Raw genomic sequence first — 21,836 nt, 5'->3', positions numbered from 1 at the left:
CACGACACGAGTGCCACGACACGAGTGACAGGTGACGGGACACGAGTGTCACGACACGAGTGACAGGTAATGGGACACGAGTGCCACGACACGAGTGTCACGACACGAGTGCCCCTGCGCTCCCCCCGCAGTTCCGGCCCCGCCCGCTGGGGGCGCCCGCGGTCGCGCCCCGCCCCGCCCCGCTCCGCGCGCACAGGTGTGTCCCCTCGCGGCCGCCGTCCGACCCGCGTCCCGCCCGCCGCCGCCATATTGTGGCCGCCGCCAGCGGAGCCGCCGCCGGAGCCGCCGCGATGGGTGAGGGGACAGAGGGGCATGGGGGGCTTCGGCAGCGACCGCGGGGGCTCCGGGCACGGCCGGAGGGAGGGGACACACCCGGGGGGCTCACCTGAGGGCCGGGCAGCGCGCACAGCCCGCCCGCCTCGCGCCGGCGCCGCCCGCGCCCCTCACCGGCTGCCCGGGCTGAGGGCGGCGGGCGCTGAGTCACCCCCGGGGGGTTCGGTGGGGGGCCGGGCACGGGGCAGGGGTCTTACCGCTCTGGGCAGCGCCAACAGCGACTTTGGGGCGCTCCGGGGTGGGGCGGGAGCTCTGAGGGGGTTTAGTGCTGAAACACCCCCGGGTTGGGGGGTCAGGGCTGAAATAGCCCCTGTGTGGGGTGTCAGGGCTTTAATGTTCTGATTTGGGGAGTTTAGTGCTGAAACACCCCCGGGTTGGAGTGTCAGGGCTGAAATACTCTGATTTTGGGGCTTTGGTGCTGAAATAGCCCGGGTTTGGGATGTCAAGGCTTTAGTATTTTAATTTTGGGAGTTTAGTGCTGAAATGCCCCGGGTTTGGATGTCAGGACTTTAATACTCCGGTTTTGGGGCTGTGGTGCTGAAATGCTCCGGGTTTGGGGTATTTTGGGGTATTTTGGGGCTGTTCTGCTCCATCCCCCGAGATCAAACCCCTCGAGAGGCTGAACCTCCATCCAGGGCTCTGTGTCTGCTGAGCTCTGCTCTGTTTAATTTAATTCGCAGGAGTTCAGAGGCTCAGGTAACCTCCTCATGGTTCTGATAACCCAGCAGGGCTCTCTGGTGCCATCAAACAAAGCCCCGCTGTCACCACGGGCAGTGCAGGGAGGGAGGGAGGAGTTTGTTCCCACCTTTATAAACAGCCCCAATAAATAAACACACCCGAAGGTTCCCAGAGGCTGCAGGAAGGTCTGAAATAAATCACAGCTGAGTGTTGCCCTTCAGAAGGTGCTTTAACACCAGCAGGGTCTGTTTTGGTGTCCCTGAACTGCCCAAAAGGTGCTTTGAGACCATCAGGGTCTGTTTTGGTGTCCCTGAACTGCTCAAAAGGTGCTTTGGCACCATCAGGGTCTGTTTTGGTGTCCCTGAACTGCCCAAAAGGTGCTTTGGCACCATCAGGGTCTGTTTTGGTGTCCCTGAACTGCCCAAAAGGTGCTTTGAGACCATCAGGGTCTGTTTTGGTGTCCCTGAACTGCCCAAAAGGTGCTTTGAGACCATCAGGGTCTGTTTTGGTGTCCCTGAACTGCCCAAAAGGTGCTGTGAGACCATCAGGGGTTTGTTTTGGTGTCCCTGAACTGCCCAAAAGGTGCTGTGAGACCATCAGGGGTTTGTTTTGGTGTCCCTGAACTGCTCAAAAGGTGCTTTGGCACCATCAGGGGTCTGTTTTGGTGTCCCTGAACTGCCCAAAAGGTGCTTTGGCACCATCAGGGTCTGTTTTGGTGTCCCTGAACTGCCCAAAAGGTGCTTTGGCACCATCAGGGTCTGTTTTGGTGTCCCTGAACTGCTCGGGGGGGCAGAGGTGGTTTCTTTGGAGGGCTCAGGGTTTGGGTGGGAGGGAGGAAAAGCCCAGCCTGGAGCAGCCCTGCTCTCCTTAGAGCAGAGTGAGGATCCCCTGGAAGGAAGGATTGAGGTTTTATCCCTTTTCCCTGCCATGCTTTCTTTTAACCAGGATTGTTTCAGAGGCTTAATGAGTTTTAATTGACCCAGAGAGGGTTTGGTTGGGCTGTTGGGAAGGAATTCCTCCCTGGGAGGGTGGGAAGGCTTTGGCACAGGTCGGGCAGGGAAGTTGGGGCTGTTCCATCCCCCTGGAAGTGTCCAAGGCCAGGCTGGGATAGTGGGAAGTGTCCCTGTTCAACAGGCTGGAACGAGATGGGTTTTAAAGTCCCTTCCACCCAATCCATTCTGGAATTCTGTGAAACTTTAGAATTCCCTTTGGGGTGGCATCCCAAAGATCTTCCCTCCTGGGACATCCCAGGAGTCAGTGACAGTCTCTGGGAGGGTGCTGGAATTTCCATCAGCAGTTGGGGTATTGTTGGAGGTTCTCCTCAGTTCTGTCTCCATCTGCCATGCAAATTACATCTTTAATTGTCCTTATGGTGCTACCTAAGCCATGGAGAAGTGTGTAATGCCCAGTTCTTAATAAAACCCCTGTGGCTGATGAGTTTAACAGTTAATTGGCTGCTTGGCTCTGTTTGTGTTCAGGAGAGCAAACATGAACTTTGTCAGGGGGAGAGTTTGGTCATTAAAGTCGTGCAAGAGTGAAAGTCCTGATCCCTCCAGGCCTTGGGGGGGTCCTGATCCCTGCAGGCTTTGGGGGCCCTGATCCCTGCAGGCTTTGGGGGGTCCTGATCCCTGCAGGCTTTGGGGGGCCCTGATCCCTGCAGGCTTTGGGGGGCCCTGATCCCTGCAGGCTTTGGGGGGTCCTGATCCCTGCAGGCTTTGGGGGGTCCTGATCCCTGCAGGCTTTGGGGGGTCCTGATCCCTGCAGGCTTTGGGGGGTCCTGATCCCTCCAGGCTTGGGGGGCCCTGATCCCTCCAGGCTTTGGGGGGGTCCTGATCCCTCCAGGCTTGGGGGGGTCCTGATCCCTGCAGGCTTTGGGGGGTCCTGATCCCTCCAGGCCTTGGGGGGGTCCTGATCCCTGCAGGCTTTGGGGGCCCTGATCCCTGCAGGCTTTGGGGGGCTCCTGATCCCTGCAGGCTTTGGGGGGCTCCTGATCCCTGCAGGCTTTGGGGGGTCCTGATCCCTCCAGGCCTTGGGGGGGGTCCTGATCCCTCCAGGCCTTGGGGGGGTCCTGATCCCTCCAGGCTTTGGGGGGGTCCTGATCCCTGCAGGCTTTGGGGGGTCCTGGTCCCTCCAGGCTTTGGGGGGTCCTGATCCCTGCAGGCTTTGGGGGGGTCCTGATCCCTGCAGGCTTTGGGGGGTCCTGATCCCTGCAGGCTTTGGGGGGTCCTGATCCCTGCAGGCTTTGGGGGGTCCTGATCCCTGCAGGCTTTGGGGGGTCCTGATCCCTGCAGGCTTTGGGGGGTCCTGATCCCTGCAGGCTTTGGGGGGTCCTGATCCCTGCAGGCTTTGGGGGGTCCTGATCCCTGCAGGCTTTGGGGGGTCCTGATCCCTGCAGGCTTTGGGGGGTCCTGATCCCTGCAGGCTTTGGGGGGTCCTGATCCCTGCAGGCTTTGGGGGGTCCTGATCCCTGCAGGCTTTGGGGGGTCCTGATCCCTGCAGGCTTTGGGGGGTCCTGATCCCTGCAGGCTTTGGGGGGTCCTGATCCCTGCAGGCTTTGGGGGGTCCTGATCCCTGCAGGCTTTGGGGGGTCCTGATCCCTGCAGGCTTTGGGGGGTCCTGATCCCTGCAGGCTTTGGGGGGCCCCTGATCCCTCCAGGCTTTCCAGGCCCTGATCCCTGCTGGCTTTGGGGGGTCCTGATCCCTCCAGGCTTTGGGGGGCCCCTGATCCCTCCAGGCTTTGGGGGGCCCCTGATCCCTCCAGGCTTTGGGGGGCCCCTGATCCCTCCAGGCTTTGGGGGCCCCTGATCCCTCCAGGCTTTGGGGGGCCCTGATCCCTCCAGGCTTTGGGGGGCCCTGATCCCTCCAGGCTTTGGGGGGCCCTGATCCCTCCAGGCTTTGGGGGGTCCTGATCCCTCCAGGCTTTGGGGCTGGAGAGGTCCAGCTAAATCTGCTTGGCCAATCCCACAGTCCTGTTTGTTTCTGAGGCCCAGCACCCTTTGGACAGGATGGATTTATTGGAATTTTCTGTTGTCTCTGACAGTTTCTGGTTGTTTCCAACCTGCAGCTCTTGAGGGTTGAGTTTGAGTTGATCCCAGTCCAAGTTAATCCCAGTTTTAGGGGCGGTTCCAAAGGACTCTCAGGTGACACTTTGTGCCTGATCATTCCACCCTTAAGGAATCCTGGATGTCTCACAGGACATAAATCAGACTGAGGAGGGTTTAGACCCCCCAGACCTGGGAGTTTTGGGGTGAAAAGATGAAATCAGAGGAGGCAGCGTTGACATTGCTGTGCTGGGAGCTGGGCTGGGGATTCCATGGGTTCTGTCCCAGCAGGGCACAGACATCCCAAAGGGACTGTTGGTTCCCCAGAGAGGATTTTGGGCCGTCCCTTCCCCTGCCAGGCCTGCACATTCCAGCCGTGACGTCACAGCCCTGGCGCTGGGAGCGGGACCGGGAGGAGGGAGAGCCAAAGAGCTGGGGGGGGAGGATTTACCGGGACAGCCCGGCCCTGGGGACGGGGACAGGGACACGGGGACCGAGGGACAGGGACCCAGGGACCCAGGGACACAGGGGGACAGGGACCCAGGGACACAGGGGGACAGGGACCCAGGGACACAGGGGCACAGGGGGACAGGGGCACAGGGGGACAGGGGCACAGGGGGACAGGGACCCAGGGGGACAGGGGGACAGGGGCACAGGGGGACAGGGGCACAGGGGGACAGGGGCACAGGGGGACAGGGGCACAGGGGGACAGGGGCACAGGGGGACAGGGGCACAGGGGGACAGGGACCCAGGGAGAGGGACACAGGGACACAGGGACCCAGGGGGACAGGGACCCAGGGGGACAGGGACCCAGGGGGACAGGGACCCAGGGGGACAGGGACCCAGGGGCACAGGGGGACAGGGGCACAGGGGGACAGGGGCACAGGGGGACAGGGACCCAGGGAGAGGGACACAGGGGGACAGGGAGAGGGACACAGGGGGACAGGGAGAGGGACACAGGGGGACAGGGACCCAGGGACAGGGACACAGGGGGACAGGGACCCAGGGACACAGGGACACAGGGACAGGGACACAGGGACAGGCTCTGGGTCATGGTAAAGACTCAAATAACCCCCTTGAGAACACTGAGGAGCAGAACAAAGGTGCCAAACAGGCCTGAGCAGTGAGAGCAGGACAGAATTTGGCCACTTGTGCAGGGTTTGAGGGCAGCTGGTGGAACTCCAGGGCTGGAGGAAGAGCCCTGAGCTGCTGATTATTTGACAGGATTTCTTGTGTAGTTCTCCTGTTCAGCTTCATTTTCTTTTTTTCTTCAAAGTGATTTTTTTCCCTTTTATTTTTCCTATTAATTCACTTCCAAACTATCCAAGTGACAATAAAAGGATCTGGTTTTGACTAATTTCTGGCAATTAGAATTTGGCTAATTTCTGGCAGCAGTTCAGAGCTGTGTTTTTATACAATATGTACAAATAATTGAAATACTTCTATGGATTTATTACAACCAACTTAATTTGTATTTTAGTAGTACAGGTTATTTAGTCTGTCTGTAGCTTCAATTCAAGGGGTGGGATAAGGTCGTGGTGGACACTTTTTCTAGAAGAGAATCCTCTAGAAATGGGAACTGTGTGAACCAGCAGGGAGACCCTCTGGAATTCCAAGGAAGTGTTTGACATGGAGAAACCCAGGGATGTGGCACTGAGTGAGAATCCACCATGTCTTGATCCAACCCCACTGGGAGAATCCACCATGTCTTGATCCAACCCCACTGGGAGAATCCACCATGTCTTGATCCAACCCCACTGGGAGAATCCACCATGTCTTGATCCAACCATGTCTTGATCCAACCCCACTGGGAGAATCCACCATGTCTTGATCCAACCATGTCTTGATCCAACCCCACTGGGAGAATCCACCATGTCTTGATCCAACCATGTCTTGATCCAACCCCACTGGGAGAATCCACCATGTCTTGATCCAACCCCACTGGGAGAATCCACCATGTCTTGATCCAACCATGTCTTGATCCAACCCTACTGTGATCACCAGCCCAGGGCACTCCGTGCCCTGGGCTGGTGATCACAGTGGGGTTGGATCAAGGGTTGGACTTGCTGATCTCTGAGGTCTTTTCCAACCCTATCCATTCTGTGATTCTCTCCTGCAACCCTATGGATGGACACCTTGGGAATGTGCCCTCTGGAAAGGCTGTTCTGGCTCCCCAAGAGCCGTGTCGGGTCTGGCAGGGAGTTCTGGCCTGGCCTTTCTCTGACTCAGCAGCAAAGCCCCTGCAGTGACTCAGCTCAGGGTTTGTTCAGCAGCTGAATGAAATGTTTGGAGCAAATGCTTGTCATGCAGAGAAGAGGCAGAGTTGGATTCCTGATCCAGGAATGCCAAGAAGCTGTTCCAGTCTTGGCTCTGGAATTGGTTTGGGCTGAGCTGCTTCAGTTTCTGTTGGATTCACACAGGATTTGAGTGCTCTGCTCTGCCTTCAGTCAGCCTTTCCCACTGTTTTTCCTTTCTTTTAAGTGGTAAATACCTTCTCATCCCTCAGTTTATCAGGATTGCATCCCCATTCCTGCCAGCCCAGGCTCTCCATAGCCTGGCTTAGTGGGTTTGGTGGGTTCCCACTGGTAGAATTTGATTTATAATTAACACAAAGCCTGACTTGCAGATGAACTGGGTGGTTTGTACTGACACACTGCAAGTACAGGATTTATCCATGCCTGGCATCCTGCTGGCTGATCCCTGCTGGCTGATCCCTGCTGGCTGATTCCTGCTGGCTGATCCCTGCTGGCTGATCCCTGCTGGTTTATTCCTGTTGGTTTATTCCTCCTGTCAGGACCCACTGGAATTTGTGCTTCCTGCAGTGACTGAGCCCACTGGGAGGTCCCAATCCTGCAATTCCCAATCCTGCCTTTCCCACATCCATCCCTTGGCATGGGATGGCTGATCCCTGCTGGTTGATCCCTGCTGGTTGATCCCTGCTGGTTTATTTCTCCTGTCTGGGCCAACTGGAATTTGTTCTTCCTGCAGTGACTGATCCCACTCTGAGGTCCCAATCCTGCATTTCCCACATCCATCCCTTGCCATGGGATGGTTTATTCCTGCTGGTTTATTCCTGCTGGTTTATTCCTGCTGGTTTATTCCTGCTGGTTTATTCCTCCAGTCTGGGCCTGATGGAGTTTGTGCTTCCTGCAGTGACTGAGCCCACTGTGAGGTCCCAATCCTGCAATTCCCAATCCTGCCTTTCCCACATCCATCCTCTGCCATGGGATGGCTGATCTCTCCTGTCTGGCCCTACTGGAGTTTGTGCTTCCTGCAGTGACTGATCCCACTGTGAGGTCCCAATCCTGCAATTCCCAATCCTGCCTTTCCCACATCCATCCCTTGCCATGGGAATGGGGTGCAGTGTCCCAGCTCAGCACCCTCCTGCCATTCATCCTGACACAGATCATGGACTGGGAAAGGCCAGTGGGAATCACTGCAGAGATAATTGTGTGGGAGGGAAAATGGGAAACTTTGTGCCAGGAAGTGTGAAAATCCCCCTGCAGGGCTTGTTGCATCTGTGGGATTTCCCTGCAGGATAACTGGGATGAAAAAAGGGAAAGCCTTAAAGGACAAGGATGTTCCTGAGGGTTCTGAGCCTGTTCCCAGCCCTGGGGTCACAGAGCTCGGTGGGGCTGGGACAGTTGGGAGGCCCCTGAACTGTCATGTGTCCCTTGGCTGTTCATGACTGCCTGGTAATCCTCTGTATCCTCACTCTTTCCTCCTCCTTTTCTTAAAATCCACCTTTTAATTGGAGTCTTCACTTTCCAAAAGGAGGATTAAGACTCTTAAGTTGTTTTCAGAATTAAGGATTGAACTCTTGCTCTCCTGTGTGGCTGCCTGAGCCACCAGCACTGGGGGGATAATTACACAGCCTACAACACTTAACAGGTGGTTAAACCCATCTTCTGAGTTAGAATCTATGTCTGGGTGACAACTTGCTCCTGTACAGCCACAAACACCCCTAAAGCCTCCAGATTTGCTTCTTGTTTGGTGTCGTTTTAGCTGTTCTTGGGATAGAACTGGAAGTGTTTTGTTACATTTCCCCCGTTGTTTTTCCATAGCAATGAAACGTTGGGTGTTTGTGTGTTGTGAGTGTCTTCCCTGGGCTTGGCTCTGGGTTTTCAGGTCTGAAGCTTCTCCACTTGATCTTGGAAGGGCTCCAGAGTGGCTGGAGGCAGCTGATAAGTCAGAAGCTTTCTGTGAGCCGTGGGATGAGCAGATAAACCTTTCCCAAAACACTTCCCTTGGCAGTGGGGAGAAAACAGAGATATCAGTGCCCATGGGAGCTCTGGAGGAGTGACTGCCCAGGGTCAGCTGTGCTCTGGTTCCTTCCTGCCCCAGAAAGGCAGATAATCTGTGTCAGAAACAGGAGTGTGTGGGTTGATTCAGCAGGAGTTGCCATGCTCAGAGCAGTGGTTTGCAGCTGGATGCAGGGAGGTATGGCCATCCTTCCATCCTTGGGGTGCTGCTTGGCCCTGAGTGCCACCCTTTGGCTGTGCCAGGGAGTGGGGTGGCACTTCAGGCAGCCCTGGGGAATCCAGCTGGAACTGCTGTGAAACAGCAGAGTGAAGAGGTCAGGGATTGAGGCAGTGCCTGGTGGGCTGAACTCATGGCCAGCTCTGCTGCTCCAAGGGGTTATTGTGCCTATCAAATCCAGGCCTTGGTTCTCTTGGGGTTTGCCTTGCAGGGAACCTCTGGCAGGGGCAAAACCAGGAGTGGTTTGTGCCCTGAGGATTCAGGGAAGTGACTTTGGGTTTCAGCAGAAGTTGAGTTCAGTTTTGCACTCTGAAAATGAAGGTGTCCAGTGTGGGTGGGACATGTGGGCAGGGCAGCAGAGAGTGGCCCTGAGGCAGAATCCTCTCTCTGCTTTCTCTGCCCAGAAAACTATCGAATGAAGAGCTACAAGAACAAAGCCCTGAACCCCGAGGAGATGAGGCGGAGAAGGGAAGAGGAAGGAATTCAGCTGCGCAAACAGAAACGAGAGCAACAGGTAACTGTCACCCTGAGTAGGTTGTGCACAGCCCTAACACAGCCCCGACTGTGCTGCTGCCTAACTGGAACCTTCAAGGATCTGTGCATTAAGGTTTGTTGGCAGTCCTCTTATTTTTCCTGTTCTAACTCAGCCCTTGCTTTTCTCTTTTTCTTTGTACCCAGCTCACATCAAGAGCTTTCCAAGCACTTTTTCCTTGGGGGACTGGAGGTTTTTAGTTCACAGATCCTTGGTGTTAAAGGTGGTGGTGTTCTTTTGGTGGTGTGTGGGTTTTTCAATTAATTAATGGGGTTATTTCCTTGAGAAACAGGAAGAGCAAGTGAAAAAGTATTTCTTAACTCTGAGATGTATTTTTTTTTGGCTTGGAGGTGTATGAGCAAATGAAAATATTTCTTAACTAACTCTGAGATGGTTTTTTTTGGCTTGGAGGTGTATGAAAGCCCAAGGTGATGTGTGTGGGACTGTTTGCTCTGTTAGAGCATCACCTCCAACACCTCCAAGCTGCCTTTTGCCCAGTTTCCCTGACTTGTCAGATCAAACTCTGCACTGCCTGTACCAGTGCCTGGGTGACTTGGGTGTTTGCATATCTGAGGGCAAGACTTGGCCTGTTTTAGTGTTGGCTTTGTGTGCCAGACCAGTCCTGGGAGTGCAGAGCTGTTATTAATGACCTTTTCTACCTTCAGCCTTAGCTGAAGCAAACCTGGTTGAGGAACAAGAATGTCTTGCTGTGGAGCCTGCCCATCACTGCTTTCCAATGACAATTGCTGTGCTTTGTTCCTCACCAGCTCTTTAAAAGGAGGAATGTGGAGTTGATCAGTGAGGATGACTCCATGTTTGACAGTCTCCTTGTGGATTCCTACGTTAGTTCCACCACATGTGGGGTAAGGTGCCTGTCCTTGTTCCAGCTGGGCCCTCACAGTCAGTGCTTTGGGGGTGGGCAGGCCCTGGCACAGGTGCCCAGAGCAGCTGTGGCTGCCCCTGGATCCCTGGAATTGTCCCAGCCAGCCTGGCTTTCCATCAGGTTAAGGACATTGCAGGGCGATTTCCAGGGGGTAAATCCTTGCACAGCCCCTGAATTCCACCCAGTGCCGTGGGAATGGCTTGGGAATCACCAGTCACAGGTACCCAGTTCTGCTTCCCCAGCCCTTGGTGCAGGGCTGGAAGTGCAGACCCAGCCTGGGATGGGGTGAGGAAAGAATTCCCCTCCTTGTCTGCAATGGAAACACTTCCAAGGGGGCTTTTTGGGAGCCCCTTCCAGCAAAGAGGCTTCAAACAGTTGGTCCTTTCAAATCCATTGGTTGGATTGGACTGAAACTGAGAAGGGGACAGGATTAGGTGGGATATGGGGGAAGATTCCTCCTGGCACAGGAGCTGTGGCTGCCTCTGTATCCCTGGGAGTGTCCAAGGCCAGGTTGGAGCAGCCTGGGATAGTGAAAGGTGTCCCTGCCCATGGCAGGAGGTGGGACTGGATCATCTTTAAGGTCCTTTCCAACCCAAACCATGTGGGGATTCTGGGATTTCATGGGACTGACAAATGTCAGTGGTTTTGTTTTCTGACTTTTGGGAACACTGGTGTGAGTTGTGCAGCTGGAACAGCCACAAAGCCTTGGCTGGAATGCAAAAAAAGGGAATATATTCCCAGTGGGAGGGGCAGCAGTGGAGCCCTGAGCCTTGTACAGCTCCATCCCTGCCAGGGCATCCCCACCCTGCTTTTCACTCTGGATTATCACGGGCTCTTTCCAGCTGCAAGGTCACTGGAGCATGGCCAGAATCCTCCTCCAGAGCCTTCCACTTAACCCATTCCTCCCAACAGCATTGCAAGAAAGTAAATGGTGTGCTGGGATCTCAGATTGGGGATCTTTGCCTCAGATGGGGGATCTTTGCCTCAGATGGGGGATCTTTGGCTCAGATGGGGGATCTTTGGCTCAGATGGGGGATCTTTGGCTCAGATGGGGGATCTTTGGCTCAGATGGGGGATCTTTGGCTCAAATGGGGGATCTTTGGCTCAGATTTGGGATCTTTGGCTCAGATTTGGGATCTTTGCCTCAGATGGGGGATCTTTGGCTCAGATGGGGGATCTTTGGCTCAGATGGGGGATCTTTGGCTCAGATGGGGGATCTTTGCCTCAGATGGGGGATCTTTGGCTCAGATGGGGGATCTTTGGCTCAGATGGGGGATCTTTGGCTCAGATTGGGGATCTTTGGGTCTCTGTCTGAGCACAGATCGTGGCAGGATGTCCTGTGTGATGCCTTAAATATCTTAGTCCAAAACTGAACCATTTTTCTGTCTCCTCTGCCTCTTTTCAGGAGGGATTGATCACAGGAGAGATGGTGGAGATGCTTTTCTCAGATGACCCTGACCTACAGCTGGCAACCACTCAGAAATTCAGGAAATTACTCTCCAAAGGTAAAAATAACTCATCTAACACAGCCTGTCTTTTGCAAGAGGTTGTGCCTGTGTTGCTGTACAGAAACTTCCTTTGGGGAAAGGAATCCATAAACCAGACATGTGGTAATTTACTGTATTATTGCTAATGATTGACAGTTGTATGAATTGTACAGATCTGTCCTAAATTCAGTCCAACTTAAGATAATTAAATTAACCCTTCATGCCTGTTACTCTACATGAGGCCCATCCACTGTTTTGACACTTCTTTGCTCTTCCAGAGCCAAATCCTCCAATAGATGAAGTGATAAACACTCAGGGAGTGGTGGAGAGATTTGTGGAATTCCTGAAAAGAAGTGAAAATTGCACACTACAGGTATTGTGTTATGAATTCTCCATGCCCTGGAGCTGCTTAGCAAAGTGAACCACAGGTGCTGTCAGGGGGTTTGAACCCAAAAAATGCAGGTTATGTGATCTAAAGGAGAAGACAAAGGTAGCCTGTAATGCTTGGGCAAAAGAAGGGGGAATTATAAATTGTTCTAAATTAAATTCTCAGAAGAATGCTGGCAAAAATAACCCAGTTCAGCTGCAGCAGGAGGGAGTTTGATCCTGCTGTGTCTGACAGCTCCTGGGAGCTGGTGGAGCCGTGGGATGAACATGCAGGGAGGAACTGGGTGAGGAAAACCCTCCACAAGAGTCTGTTAGAAGTGGGTTGGGCAGTGCTGGTCCTGCCAGGGCAGAGGGATGGACAGAGAGGCTTCTTGAGAGTCCTTCCAGCTTGGTAAGAAGTCTGGTTGCTCTGGAGGGGTTAAAGATCTTCCATACCTGGAATCTGATCCGAGTTTGACTGCTGGGGCTGCATTTCCAGAAGTGATGAGGGGAAATCTGTGTATAAACCAGAGAGAGGCAACACCAGGGAGTTGCTGCTCAGCTCCTCTTCACTCGAGGTGTCTTTGGGGTGTCAGATGAAATGTAGAAAACTTCCTGCTTTGTGTTTGTGCTCTGTGTGTGTTCTGGTGTTTGTGCTCTGTGTGTGTTCTGGTGTTTGTGCTCTCTGTGTCTGTTCACCTCTCTGGCTGTAGAGGTGAAATGATGTGTCTGACTGGTGGTGACATCTTCACTTGCCCATCCCTTGAGCAGCTGCAGCCTCTGAGAAGCTTTTTAGCAGATGTGGCTCTTCTGTTGCTCAAGAAAATAAAATCCTTTGGTTCTTGAGGTGTTCTCTTGTGATGTGCTCCTTTCCCTCACAATCTCTTTGGCAGAAGTTGGAAGAATTCCAGCCAAAATGTAATGATTTTGGTAAATCAGGTTTGTTTTATTGCTGCCTTTGTCTCTTGTTTGCTGTTGCAGTTTGAAGCTGCCTGGGCACTGACAAATATTGCATCAGGGACTTCCCAACAGACAAAAATAGTCATTGAGGCTGGGGCAGTTCCCATCTTTATAGAGCTGCTGAACTCGGACTTTGAGGATGTTCAGGAGCAGGTGAGGACCCTCCTGACTCTGGGCCTGGGGGGAGAACCACAGTGGGGTGCACAGATGTTTAAAATGAGTGGCCAGTGTCTCACAACTGGCTCCAGACCTCAGAGGGAAGTGTTGTTTGCCTGGAATTAGGGGGAAAGTCTTTCTTAGCACAGTGCCTTGTTCTTCCTCTTGTAGGAGCTGTGAGTGCTAAACCTGTTGCTGTTTCCTTGCAGGCTGTCTGGGCCCTGGGGAACATTGCTGGGGACAGCTCTGTGTGCAGAGATTATGTCCTTAACTGTGCCATCCTTCCTCCCTTGTTAATGTGAGTAGCCATGAACCCTGCAGGGCAGTTCTGGAGCCCCCCTGTACCCCAGCAGCAGTGCTGGGGCTGGGCCAGTGGATTCCCTCTGCTGGTGGTCACTGGGAGTCAAACCGTGGCACCAGATCAGCCCCCAGAGCAGGCCAGAGTGGGAGTCAGTGGATCACACACCTTCTCACAGCCCCTCACACTCCTCTGCAGGTGAAGTGGCTGCTGCTGCAGGGTCTGCTCCTTCTGCAGTCCCAGGGTGTCCCTCAGGTCCTGCTCTCTGCTTGGGGTGTGGATTCCAGGGGACGGAGCAGGAGCAGGTCTCTCACAGCACCTCCCTCAGCCTGCACACCCACCACAGTCAGAGCCATCTCTCAGGCTCTCGTAGCTCTGGAAGGGATTCATCTCCATTCCATCCCTGGAGACCTGAGGCAGTGTCACAGCTGGCTGCTTTCCTGGTGCCAGTGCCCTGTCCCAGGGGTGGCTGCCTGACCCCCACCCCACAGGACTCACCATCTTCCTCTCAGCCCTCAGACTGGGCAGTTCATGTCACTGTCTCTGGGGAGCACTGGGAGTGTCTGGGCTGAACTGGGACTTGGAGCTGCCCTGGACTGGTGTGCCCTTCCTCCTGCAGCTTTCCCAGAGTGGAAATTGCCTTCCTGCCCCATGGCACTGTTGGGAATTACAGCTGTTTGTATTCCCAAGTCACTTCTCCTTTTGGTTGAGGACAAGCAGCAAGGCTTGAGCTACACTCAGTGCAACAGTGCTTTGAATTCCTTAAAGTCCCAGTGGTTTTAATTCTTTTGACTCCCTTGACTTCCACATAAGATTATAATTCCTGGTAATTCCCTTTCAGGCTCCTCACAACCTCCACCAGGTTGACCATGACACGAAATGCTGTCTGGGCCTTGTCAAACCTGTGCAGAGGGAAGAGCCCCCCACCTGAATTTGATAAGGTGAGAAGAAATGCCCTGTTGGCACAGCCCCCTGGTGGCCCTGGGTGCCCCCTGGTGGCCCAGGGGACTGACCCAGGTGGCACAGCCCCATGGTGGCCTTGGGTGGCCCTGGGTGACCCAGGTGGCCAGGGGGACTGACCCAGGTGGCACAGCCCCTGGGTGCCCCTGTGGCCCAGGGGACTGACCCAGTGGTGGCACAGGGGACTGACCCAGGTGGCACAGCCTTGTCCGTGGTGGCCCTGGGTGCCCCTGGTGGCCCAGGGGACTGACTCAGGTGGCACAGCCCTGTGGTGGCCCAGGGGACTGACCCAGGTGGCCCTGGGTGCCCCTGGTGGCCCAGGGGACTGATGCGGGTGCCCCTGGGTGGCTCAGGGGGACTGACCCAGGCAGCCCAGCCCCGTGGTGGCCCAGGGGACTGACTCAGGTGGCACAGCCCTGTGGTGGCCCAGGGGACTGACCCAGGTGGCCCTGGGTGCCCCTGGTGGCCCAGGGGACTGATGCGGGTGCCCCTGGGTGGCTCAGGGGGACTGACCCAGGTGGCCCTGGGTGCCCCGTGGTGGCCCAGGGGACTGACCCAGAGGTGGCTCTGGTTCCAGGTGTCCCCCTGCCTGCCCGTGCTGTCCCGGCTGCTCTTCAACAGCGACTCTGACCTGCTGGCTGATGCCTGCTGGGCCCTGTCCTACCTGTCTGATGGGCCCAATGAGAAGATCCAGGCAGTGGTGGACTCAGGAGTGTGCAGGAGGCTGGTGGAGCTGCTGATGTGAGTACCTGAACTGCTGCTTCAGCTCTCCTGAGCTTGTTGGAGAGGTGGCTCTCACTGACTGACTCCTCTTTCCATGATCCACTTCCAGCTGCACAGGGAATTCTGCCATTAATTGATGGCTGTGGTTGTGCAGCTGCTCTGACTTCTCATCCCAAAGCTCTTCCACACTTACCACCAGTCTGATCTGCAGGAAAGCAAATTCATCAACTTGTGTTTCAATTACAAGGAGCTGGGTTAGGATAAACCTGATATTCTGACACACTGAACAGTGAGATCAGGAACCACCAGGTTTTACCAAGTGTGGGAAAAGGAACCTGCAGAGAGGGAGAGCAAACCTGGAGTGGGGAAGGAACAGACATTCCCTGGAGTTCAGAGCTGTAGTTTGCTGAGTATTTTCTTGTTATACTCAACACTGTGAAAAGACACCTGTGTTGGTCTCAACATCAGTCCCAAAAACTGCAAATTCACTGATGAAAGAAACCTCCTCCCTATAAATTTCTGAAATTGGAGCATATGAGAGTGGGGAAACTACACAGAGAATGAGGAGGAATTTATTAAGGAAAGGTCAAACTGACACTTGTGTGAAGGGAGGGAGGACTGCAGAGTGTTGTGTGCTCTCAAACTTCACCTGTGCTTATGGAAACCTTGTTATGAGGCAAAGCAGAGAACACTGGGCAGTAAAAGTCAGCTTGGCTTCTCCCATGATCTGTGTGGAAAATGGATATCCATGTGAAAGAGAGGGCTGAGTTGGGGTGTGAAGGACCAAACTATTGCAGGTTTGTTTTCTGTGGCAATAAAATCAACTTACTTTGTGTTTCCACATGGCAGGGGCTGGAATTCTAAGGAAGTCATACAGAGGGGATAAATGGGGAGAGAATATCCAGATATCCCAGTGCTCTGATGGATTTCTTGTGTCCTTGCCCTGTTTTCCTCAGGCACAACGACTACAAAGTGGCCTCCCCAGCTCTGCGAGCCGTTGGCAATATCGTGACAGGGGACGACATCCAGACCCAGGTGAGGGCAGAGGCCTTTCCTGCAGGGAATGCTGTGCCCCTCAGCTCCAGACCTGGCACTGGGGATCTCACTTGTGCTTCCTCTCTCCAAAGGTGATTCTAAACTGCTCAGCCCTGCCTTGTCTCCTTCATTTATTAAGCAGTCCCAAGGAATCCATCAGGAAAGAGGCCTGCTGGACTATTTCCAACATCACAGCAGGAAACAGAGCACAAATACAGGTACTCTCCTCTCCCAGATCCCAAGCTCAGCATTAAGGGTCTGCAGCTTTTTCCTTATCTGACATTCAGAGCCTGGATTTGTTCACCTTATTCTGCAGTAATTTGCAAATTTGCTGCTCCCAACCATCTGCCAAAGCAGCTGAAAAAGAGCTTGGTAATGGCACCAGCCTGAAATGATTCCCACAGGTTGGATCGTTGGAATAAAGAGAGATACACCCCCTGACTTCTCCATTCCCAGTCCCTTTGAAGAGCTGGAGCTGGCTGAGCTTTAATTATCCTTTTCCTGCTCTGTGGGAAGGCAGATCAGTGCTGAAAGCATTCCCACAGTATGGATGCAGTGCAGGGATTGGATTGTCTGTCCTGCTGGTTCTGGAATATCTGGTGTCAGTAGGATTGAGCTGAGGAATAAACCAGAGGAATTCCTGGAGCTTGGGAAGCTCTGCTGTGTTGGGAAACAGAGAGGGGGGTTTGTTTCAGGTGCTGGGAAGCCGTTTAGGGATGTTGCTGCCAACGCCCCCCTGCCCTGCCCTCTGTCCACAGGCAGTGATTGACGCCAACATCTTCCCGGTGCTGATAGAGATCCTGCAGAAGGCCGAATTCCGCACGAGGAAAGAGGCGGCCTGGGCCATCACCAACGCCACCTCCGGGGGCACCCCCGAGCAGATCAGGTATCCCTGGGGCTCCTCCTGCTGGAATCCTGGGAGCTTGGCCTGGCTGGGGGTTTGGGGGCCCTCTGGAGGGCACCGGGGACAGGCAGGGCTGGGGAATTTCCTCTGCTGGACATTGTGACTTCATTCTGAGTGAGGATAATCCAGTCCAAGCTTTCTCCATCCCCCTCTGGGCAGACAAGGCTGAATGTCCAAACTTGATGACTAATTAAATTCCAACGTGGGCTTAATTTTAACAGCACCTGGATTTTCAAAATAGAATCACAGAACCCCAGACTGTTCTGAGCTGGGAGGGACCCACAAGGACCATCGAGCTCAACTCTTCAGTCAGTGGCCCACCCTGGGGATTGAACCCCTGACCTTGGGCATCATTACACCCAAGTTTTAACCAACTGAGGTGTCCCTGCCCATGGCAGGGAGTGGCACTGGATGAGCTTTAAGGTTCACAGACTGAACAGTTAAGAATCACAGAATTCCAGACTGTTCTGAGTTGGGAGGGACCCACAAGGACCATTGAGCCCAACTCTTCAGTCAATGGCCCACCCTGGGGATTGAACCCCTGACCTTGGGCATCATTACAACCAAGTTTTAACCAACTGAGGTGTCCCTGTCCATGGCAGGGGGTGGCACTGGATGAGCTTTAAGGTTCTTCCCAACCCAACCCATTCACAGAATCCCAGACTATTCTGAGCTGGACCCACAAGGATCATCGAGCCCAACTCTTCAGTCAAAGGCCCACACAGGGATTGAACCCCTGACCTTGGCATTGTTACAACCAAGTTTTAACCAACTGAGCTCATCTCAGGGTCATAATAGCTCCTTCTTAAAAAAAGGTGCTTTCTTAAAAGAGGGGTGTGTATACAGGTGCAAATAAGTGGATAAAAATTAACCTTGCAGAGCAGTAAATGTATATTTTAAATTAAATTCATGTGTTATTGTTTGACTCCTTTCCTTTGCTCCTCCAAATGGAGCAGAGCTGCTGCTTCCAGCCCTGAACACCCACTGGTGTTGCTGCTGCTCTCTCTCCAGGTACCTGGTAAATTTGGGCTGTATCAAGCCCCTGTGTGACCTGCTGACTGTCATGGACTCCAAGATTGTTCTGGTGGCCTTGAATGGGCTGGAGAACATCCTGAGGCTGGGAGAGCAGGAAGCCAACCAGAGTGGGACAGGGATCAACCCCTACTGCAGCCTGATCGAGGAGGCCTATGGTAGGTGGGGGCTTTGGGCACTGCAGGGGGCACTGGAGGGGTCTCCTGGTGGCTCCTCTACTCTTGGAGGGGTTTAGTGTATCTCAAACTAGCCAGTGTTTGTTCCAAAGTCTTTTCAAGCTGGTGGTTGGGTGAGGAGAAAATACTTGAAAGTGAAAACTATCAGAGTTCTGGTCCAGCCTGCCAAGACCTGGAGGCCAAGCTGGGAGTGGTTACTCAGCTCAGCTCATTTCTAGTTAAAAGTGACAATTCTGGGCTTGGAATTGCTCAGTCTGTACCCAGTTGAACCCTGGAAATCCAGGGAGATTTTGCTTTTCCCTGGAGCAACTTTATTAGGTGGTGGGGGAAGGTTTTTTTGTCCTCTCTCAGTGCTTTGAGGAGCAAGTTCCTATTTTAGTCTGGAACTCCCTGTGCACTGGCAGTGTCTGCTCTGCCCTCTCAGGCTGTTCCTCTGTGTCCTCATTCTCCTTGTAGGAACAATTCCTGGAATTCTTGGGGGTTTATTGTGCTTGGATGTGCAGCAGTGGGTTTAATTAGGGCAGCCAAAGCTGGAGCCTGCAGGTCCTGCTCCTGCCCCTCCCTGCAGCTCCCTAATTGCCCCCTTGCAGCCCCCCAATCCCGCCCCCTTGCAACCCCCCAATCCCCCCCCCTGCAGCCCCCCAATTCCCCCCCCTGCAGCCCCCCAATTCCCCCCCCTGCAGCCCCCCAATTCCCCCCCTGCAGCCCCCCAATCCCCCCCCCTGCAGCCCCCCAATCCCCCCCCCTGCAGCCCCCCAATTCCCCCCCCTGCAGCCCCCCAATTCCCCCCCCTGCAGCCCCCCAATTCCCCCCCTTGCAGCCCCCCAATTCCCCCCCTGCAGCCCCCCAATTCCCCCCCTGCAACCCCCCAATTGCCCCCTTGCAACCCCCCAATCCGCCCCCTGCAGCCCTCCCATTCCCCCCCCTGCAGCCCTCCCATTCCCCCCCCTGCAGCCCCCCAATTGCCTCCTGCAGCCCCCCAATTCCTCCCCCTGCAGCCCCCCAAATTCCCCCCCCTGCAGCCCCCAAATTCCCCCCCCTGCAGCCCCCCAATTCCCCCCCCTGCAGCCCCCAAACTCCCCCCCTGCAGCCCCCCAATTCCCCCCCCTGCAGCCCCCAAACTCCCCCCCTGCAGCCTCCCAATTCCCCCCCCTGCAGCCCCCAATTCCCCCCCTGCAGCCCCCCAATTCCCCCTGCAGCCCCCCAGTTCCTCCCTGCCAGCTGTTCTCATTTCACTGGGATGTGGTTTATTCTCCACACCTGTATGAGCCAGTCCTGCCAGTGGAGAGGCACCAGTGCTGCCTGTCAGGGCTGAGATCCACCAGCAGCTCTGGAATGAGCTGGATTGGGGTGCCAGAGCTGCCCCCAACCCCAAACCTCCCCCAGGGAGGGCAGAGAGAGGAGGGCGGGAGTGGGAATCAACCTCAGGATAAACCCCCAGGACCTCTTTGTTTCCTCACACTCCAATCCTTCCCCCTCCAAGGTTTGGATAAGATAGAATTCCTGCAGAGCCACGAGAACCAGGAGATCTACCAGAAGGCCTTTGACCTGATCGAGCACTACTTTGGGGTGGAGGAGGACTCGGCCGTGGCTCCCCAGGTGGATGAGAACCAGCAGCAATTCATCTTCCAGCAACCCGAGGCCCCCATGGATGGTTTCCAGCTCTAACGTGCCCTGGGGAGGATAAAACACACCACAAACTTCCTGGAAAAGCAGCTGCTGGTCCTTGCTGGGAAGGCTGAACAACACCCTGAGTTGGGAAACTCTTCTTCCTTCACACCAAATACAAACAGCGCTCGGCCCTTGCGGAAAGAAGGGGATTCTTCTCATCCTTGTTTCTTTTGGCTGCTGCACACGTGTCTGTACTGCAGGAGGGGCACGGAGGTGACAGGTGGCACCTCCTGGTGGCTTGTTCTTTGGGGTGGTCCCTCCCAAATGCAGCTCTTCCCTCGGGAGGCTCCGTTGGGTTGGGTGAGGACGTGGATCAGAGGGAGTTTCTGACACGGTGATTCTGGAAAACGTGGGTTGATCTATTTAATTTTTCTTTTTTTTTTTTTTTTGCACATGTTACTCTTATTATAAAGACTCTTAATTGGCCAAGAGCAAAGTCTAACCCTGGCCTTCCTCCTTCAGTGGACAGTCCTGGTGAACCCAGGCTGAGTTCCCTGGAAAACGGACAGAAAAACGGGAAGTTCTCCCACTCTTGGGAAGATTTTTTTTCCTTCTGCTGCTTCCCTTTTGTGTAGACTTTATTTTGTTTGGTTTTCTTTTTTTTTTTTTGAAGAACTGCTGGTGGTATTTCCAAGGATTGAAAAACAACAACAAAAAAAAAGGCAACAAGAGCCCAAAGATGGGCCCTGGGGTGGATTTTTCAGAGCAGGAAGCAGAGCTGCCCTTGCACAGGTTTGGTTTGCTTTGTCCTGACTGACATCAGAGCTCTGAAATGCTGAGACTCACCTTCATCTCTACTTGAAATACTTTGTTTTCCATGAGAACACGGTCTGAGTTCTGGGGTGTTTTTCCTGCCTTGGCTTGGAAGGTGTTGGTGGTGCCAGTGGTGGTGGGAGCTCCAGCAGCTCCAGGTTTCCCTCCTGCTCACAGCTGGATGATGTACATCTTCAAAAAAAAGGGGGGGCAAATATCTGTATTTTTTATATTATATAGAGGTAGATATTTGTCTAATTGGGCCCCAGAGAAACCTCTCTATGGAATTGCTGTGGACAGGCCGGCCCTGTGAGGCAGGACCGCCCTGGAGACCCGCGGGCTCCTCCTGTCCCTGCGCGCTGCGCTGGCCGGGCCCGCCAGCCGCGATTGCCACGAGCTCATTAAACAGAGGAGAACACGCCGAGTGCGGGATGGTGCGGGACGGGGGGCCGGGGGTGCGGGACGGGGGGCCGGGGGTGCGGGACGGGGGGGCTGAGGGTGCGGAGGGTGCGGGATGGGGGTCCCGGGGGCGCGGGATGGAGGGCCGGGGGTGCGGGATGGGGGGCCGGGAGTGCGGGATGGGGGGGCTGAGGGTGCGGGATGGGGGGGCTGAGGGTGCGGGATGGGGGTCCCGGGATGGGGGTCCCGGGGGTGCGGATTGGGGGTCCCGGGGGTGCGGGACGGGGGGCCGGGGGCGCGGGACGGGGGGGCTGAGGGTGCGGGATGGGGGTCCCGGGGGTGCGGGATGGGGGTCCCGGGGGCGCGGGACGGGCGGCCGGGGGCGCGGGACGGGGGTCCCGGGGGGCGCGGGATGGGGCTCCTGGGAGTGTGGGATGGGGGGCCGGGGGTGCGGGATGGGGGTCTCGGGGGTGCGGGATGGGGCTCCTGGGAGTGTGGAACGGGGGGCCGGGGGCGCGGGACGGGGGTCCCGGGGGCGCGGGATGGGGCTCCTGGGAGTGTGGGATGGGGGGGCCGGGGGTGCGGGATGGGGGTCCCGGGGGCGTCCGAGGTGACTCCCCGCCCTTTGGGGACACGGGCCCCGGGGGATGCTGGGAGTTGTAGTCCCCATGGCGGCGCGGGGCATGTCGGGAACTGTAGGCCGCAGTTCCGTGTCTTCCTCCTCCTTTTCCTCTTCCCACCAGGGGTGTGCTGGGAGCTGTAGGTCACAGTTTCCCTCCTCCTTCCCTTCCCTTCCCTCCTCCTTCCCTTTCCTCCTCTTTCCCATTCCCTTCCTGCTCGTCCCGCGCGGGGCACGCCGGGAGTTGTAGTCCCCGCAGTTCCGGGATCTCTTTTGGGGCATGCCGGGAGTTGTAGTTCTCCCCTGCGCCTCCCGGCGTGCCCCGCGCGGCGGGCGCTGATTGGCTGCGTG

At 55.3% G+C, this 21,836-nt stretch overlaps 1 protein-coding gene across 3 annotated transcripts; it reads left to right on the top strand.

Annotated features, from left to right (window-relative positions):
• The first annotated feature begins 229 nt into the window (after positions 1-229).
• Positions 230-20,885, top strand: KPNA6 (karyopherin subunit alpha 6). Of its 3 annotated transcripts, none has more exons than XM_071576736.1 (14): positions 230-294; positions 8,936-9,138; positions 9,831-9,926; positions 11,352-11,451; positions 11,712-11,806; positions 12,781-12,912; positions 13,125-13,213; positions 14,055-14,154; positions 14,751-14,914; positions 15,853-15,931; positions 16,024-16,149; positions 16,690-16,817; positions 17,847-18,025; positions 19,527-20,885. In XM_071576736.1, exons 1-14 carry the CDS (start codon positions 291-293, stop codon positions 19,709-19,711), a joined length of 1,680 nt encoding a protein of 559 aa, XP_071432837.1. In that variant the 5' UTR covers positions 230-290; the 3' UTR covers positions 19,712-20,885. The 3 variants fall into 3 exon arrangements, with proteins under 3 accessions (XP_071432837.1, XP_071432836.1, XP_071432838.1); XM_071576735.1 differs by lacking the exon at positions 230-294 and adding an exon at positions 8,364-8,492; XM_071576737.1 differs by lacking the exon at positions 230-294 and adding an exon at positions 8,373-8,492 and having other exon boundaries at positions 8,936-9,045.
• The last annotated feature ends 951 nt before the right edge of the window (positions 20,886-21,836 follow it).

This window comes from Pithys albifrons, chromosome 24 (genome assembly GCF_047495875.1).
Source record: "Pithys albifrons albifrons isolate INPA30051 chromosome 24, PitAlb_v1, whole genome shotgun sequence".
NCBI lineage: Eukaryota > Metazoa > Chordata > Aves > Passeriformes > Thamnophilidae > Pithys > Pithys albifrons.
This window is presented reverse-complemented; position numbering and strand designations above follow the sequence as displayed.

Excerpts from the sequence above, each read along its gene's own strand:
- KPNA6 (XM_071576735.1), top strand. The coding sequence starts at position 8,456 with ATGCTCAGAGCAGTGGTTTGCAGCTGGATGCAGGGAG. Across the intron at positions 14,915-15,852 it reads AGGCTGGTGGAGCTGCTGAT|GCACAACGACTACAAAGTGG; the intron begins GTGAGTACCTGA and ends TGTTTTCCTCAG. Across the intron at positions 16,150-16,689 it reads GAAACAGAGCACAAATACAG|GCAGTGATTGACGCCAACAT; the intron begins GTACTCTCCTCT and ends CTCTGTCCACAG.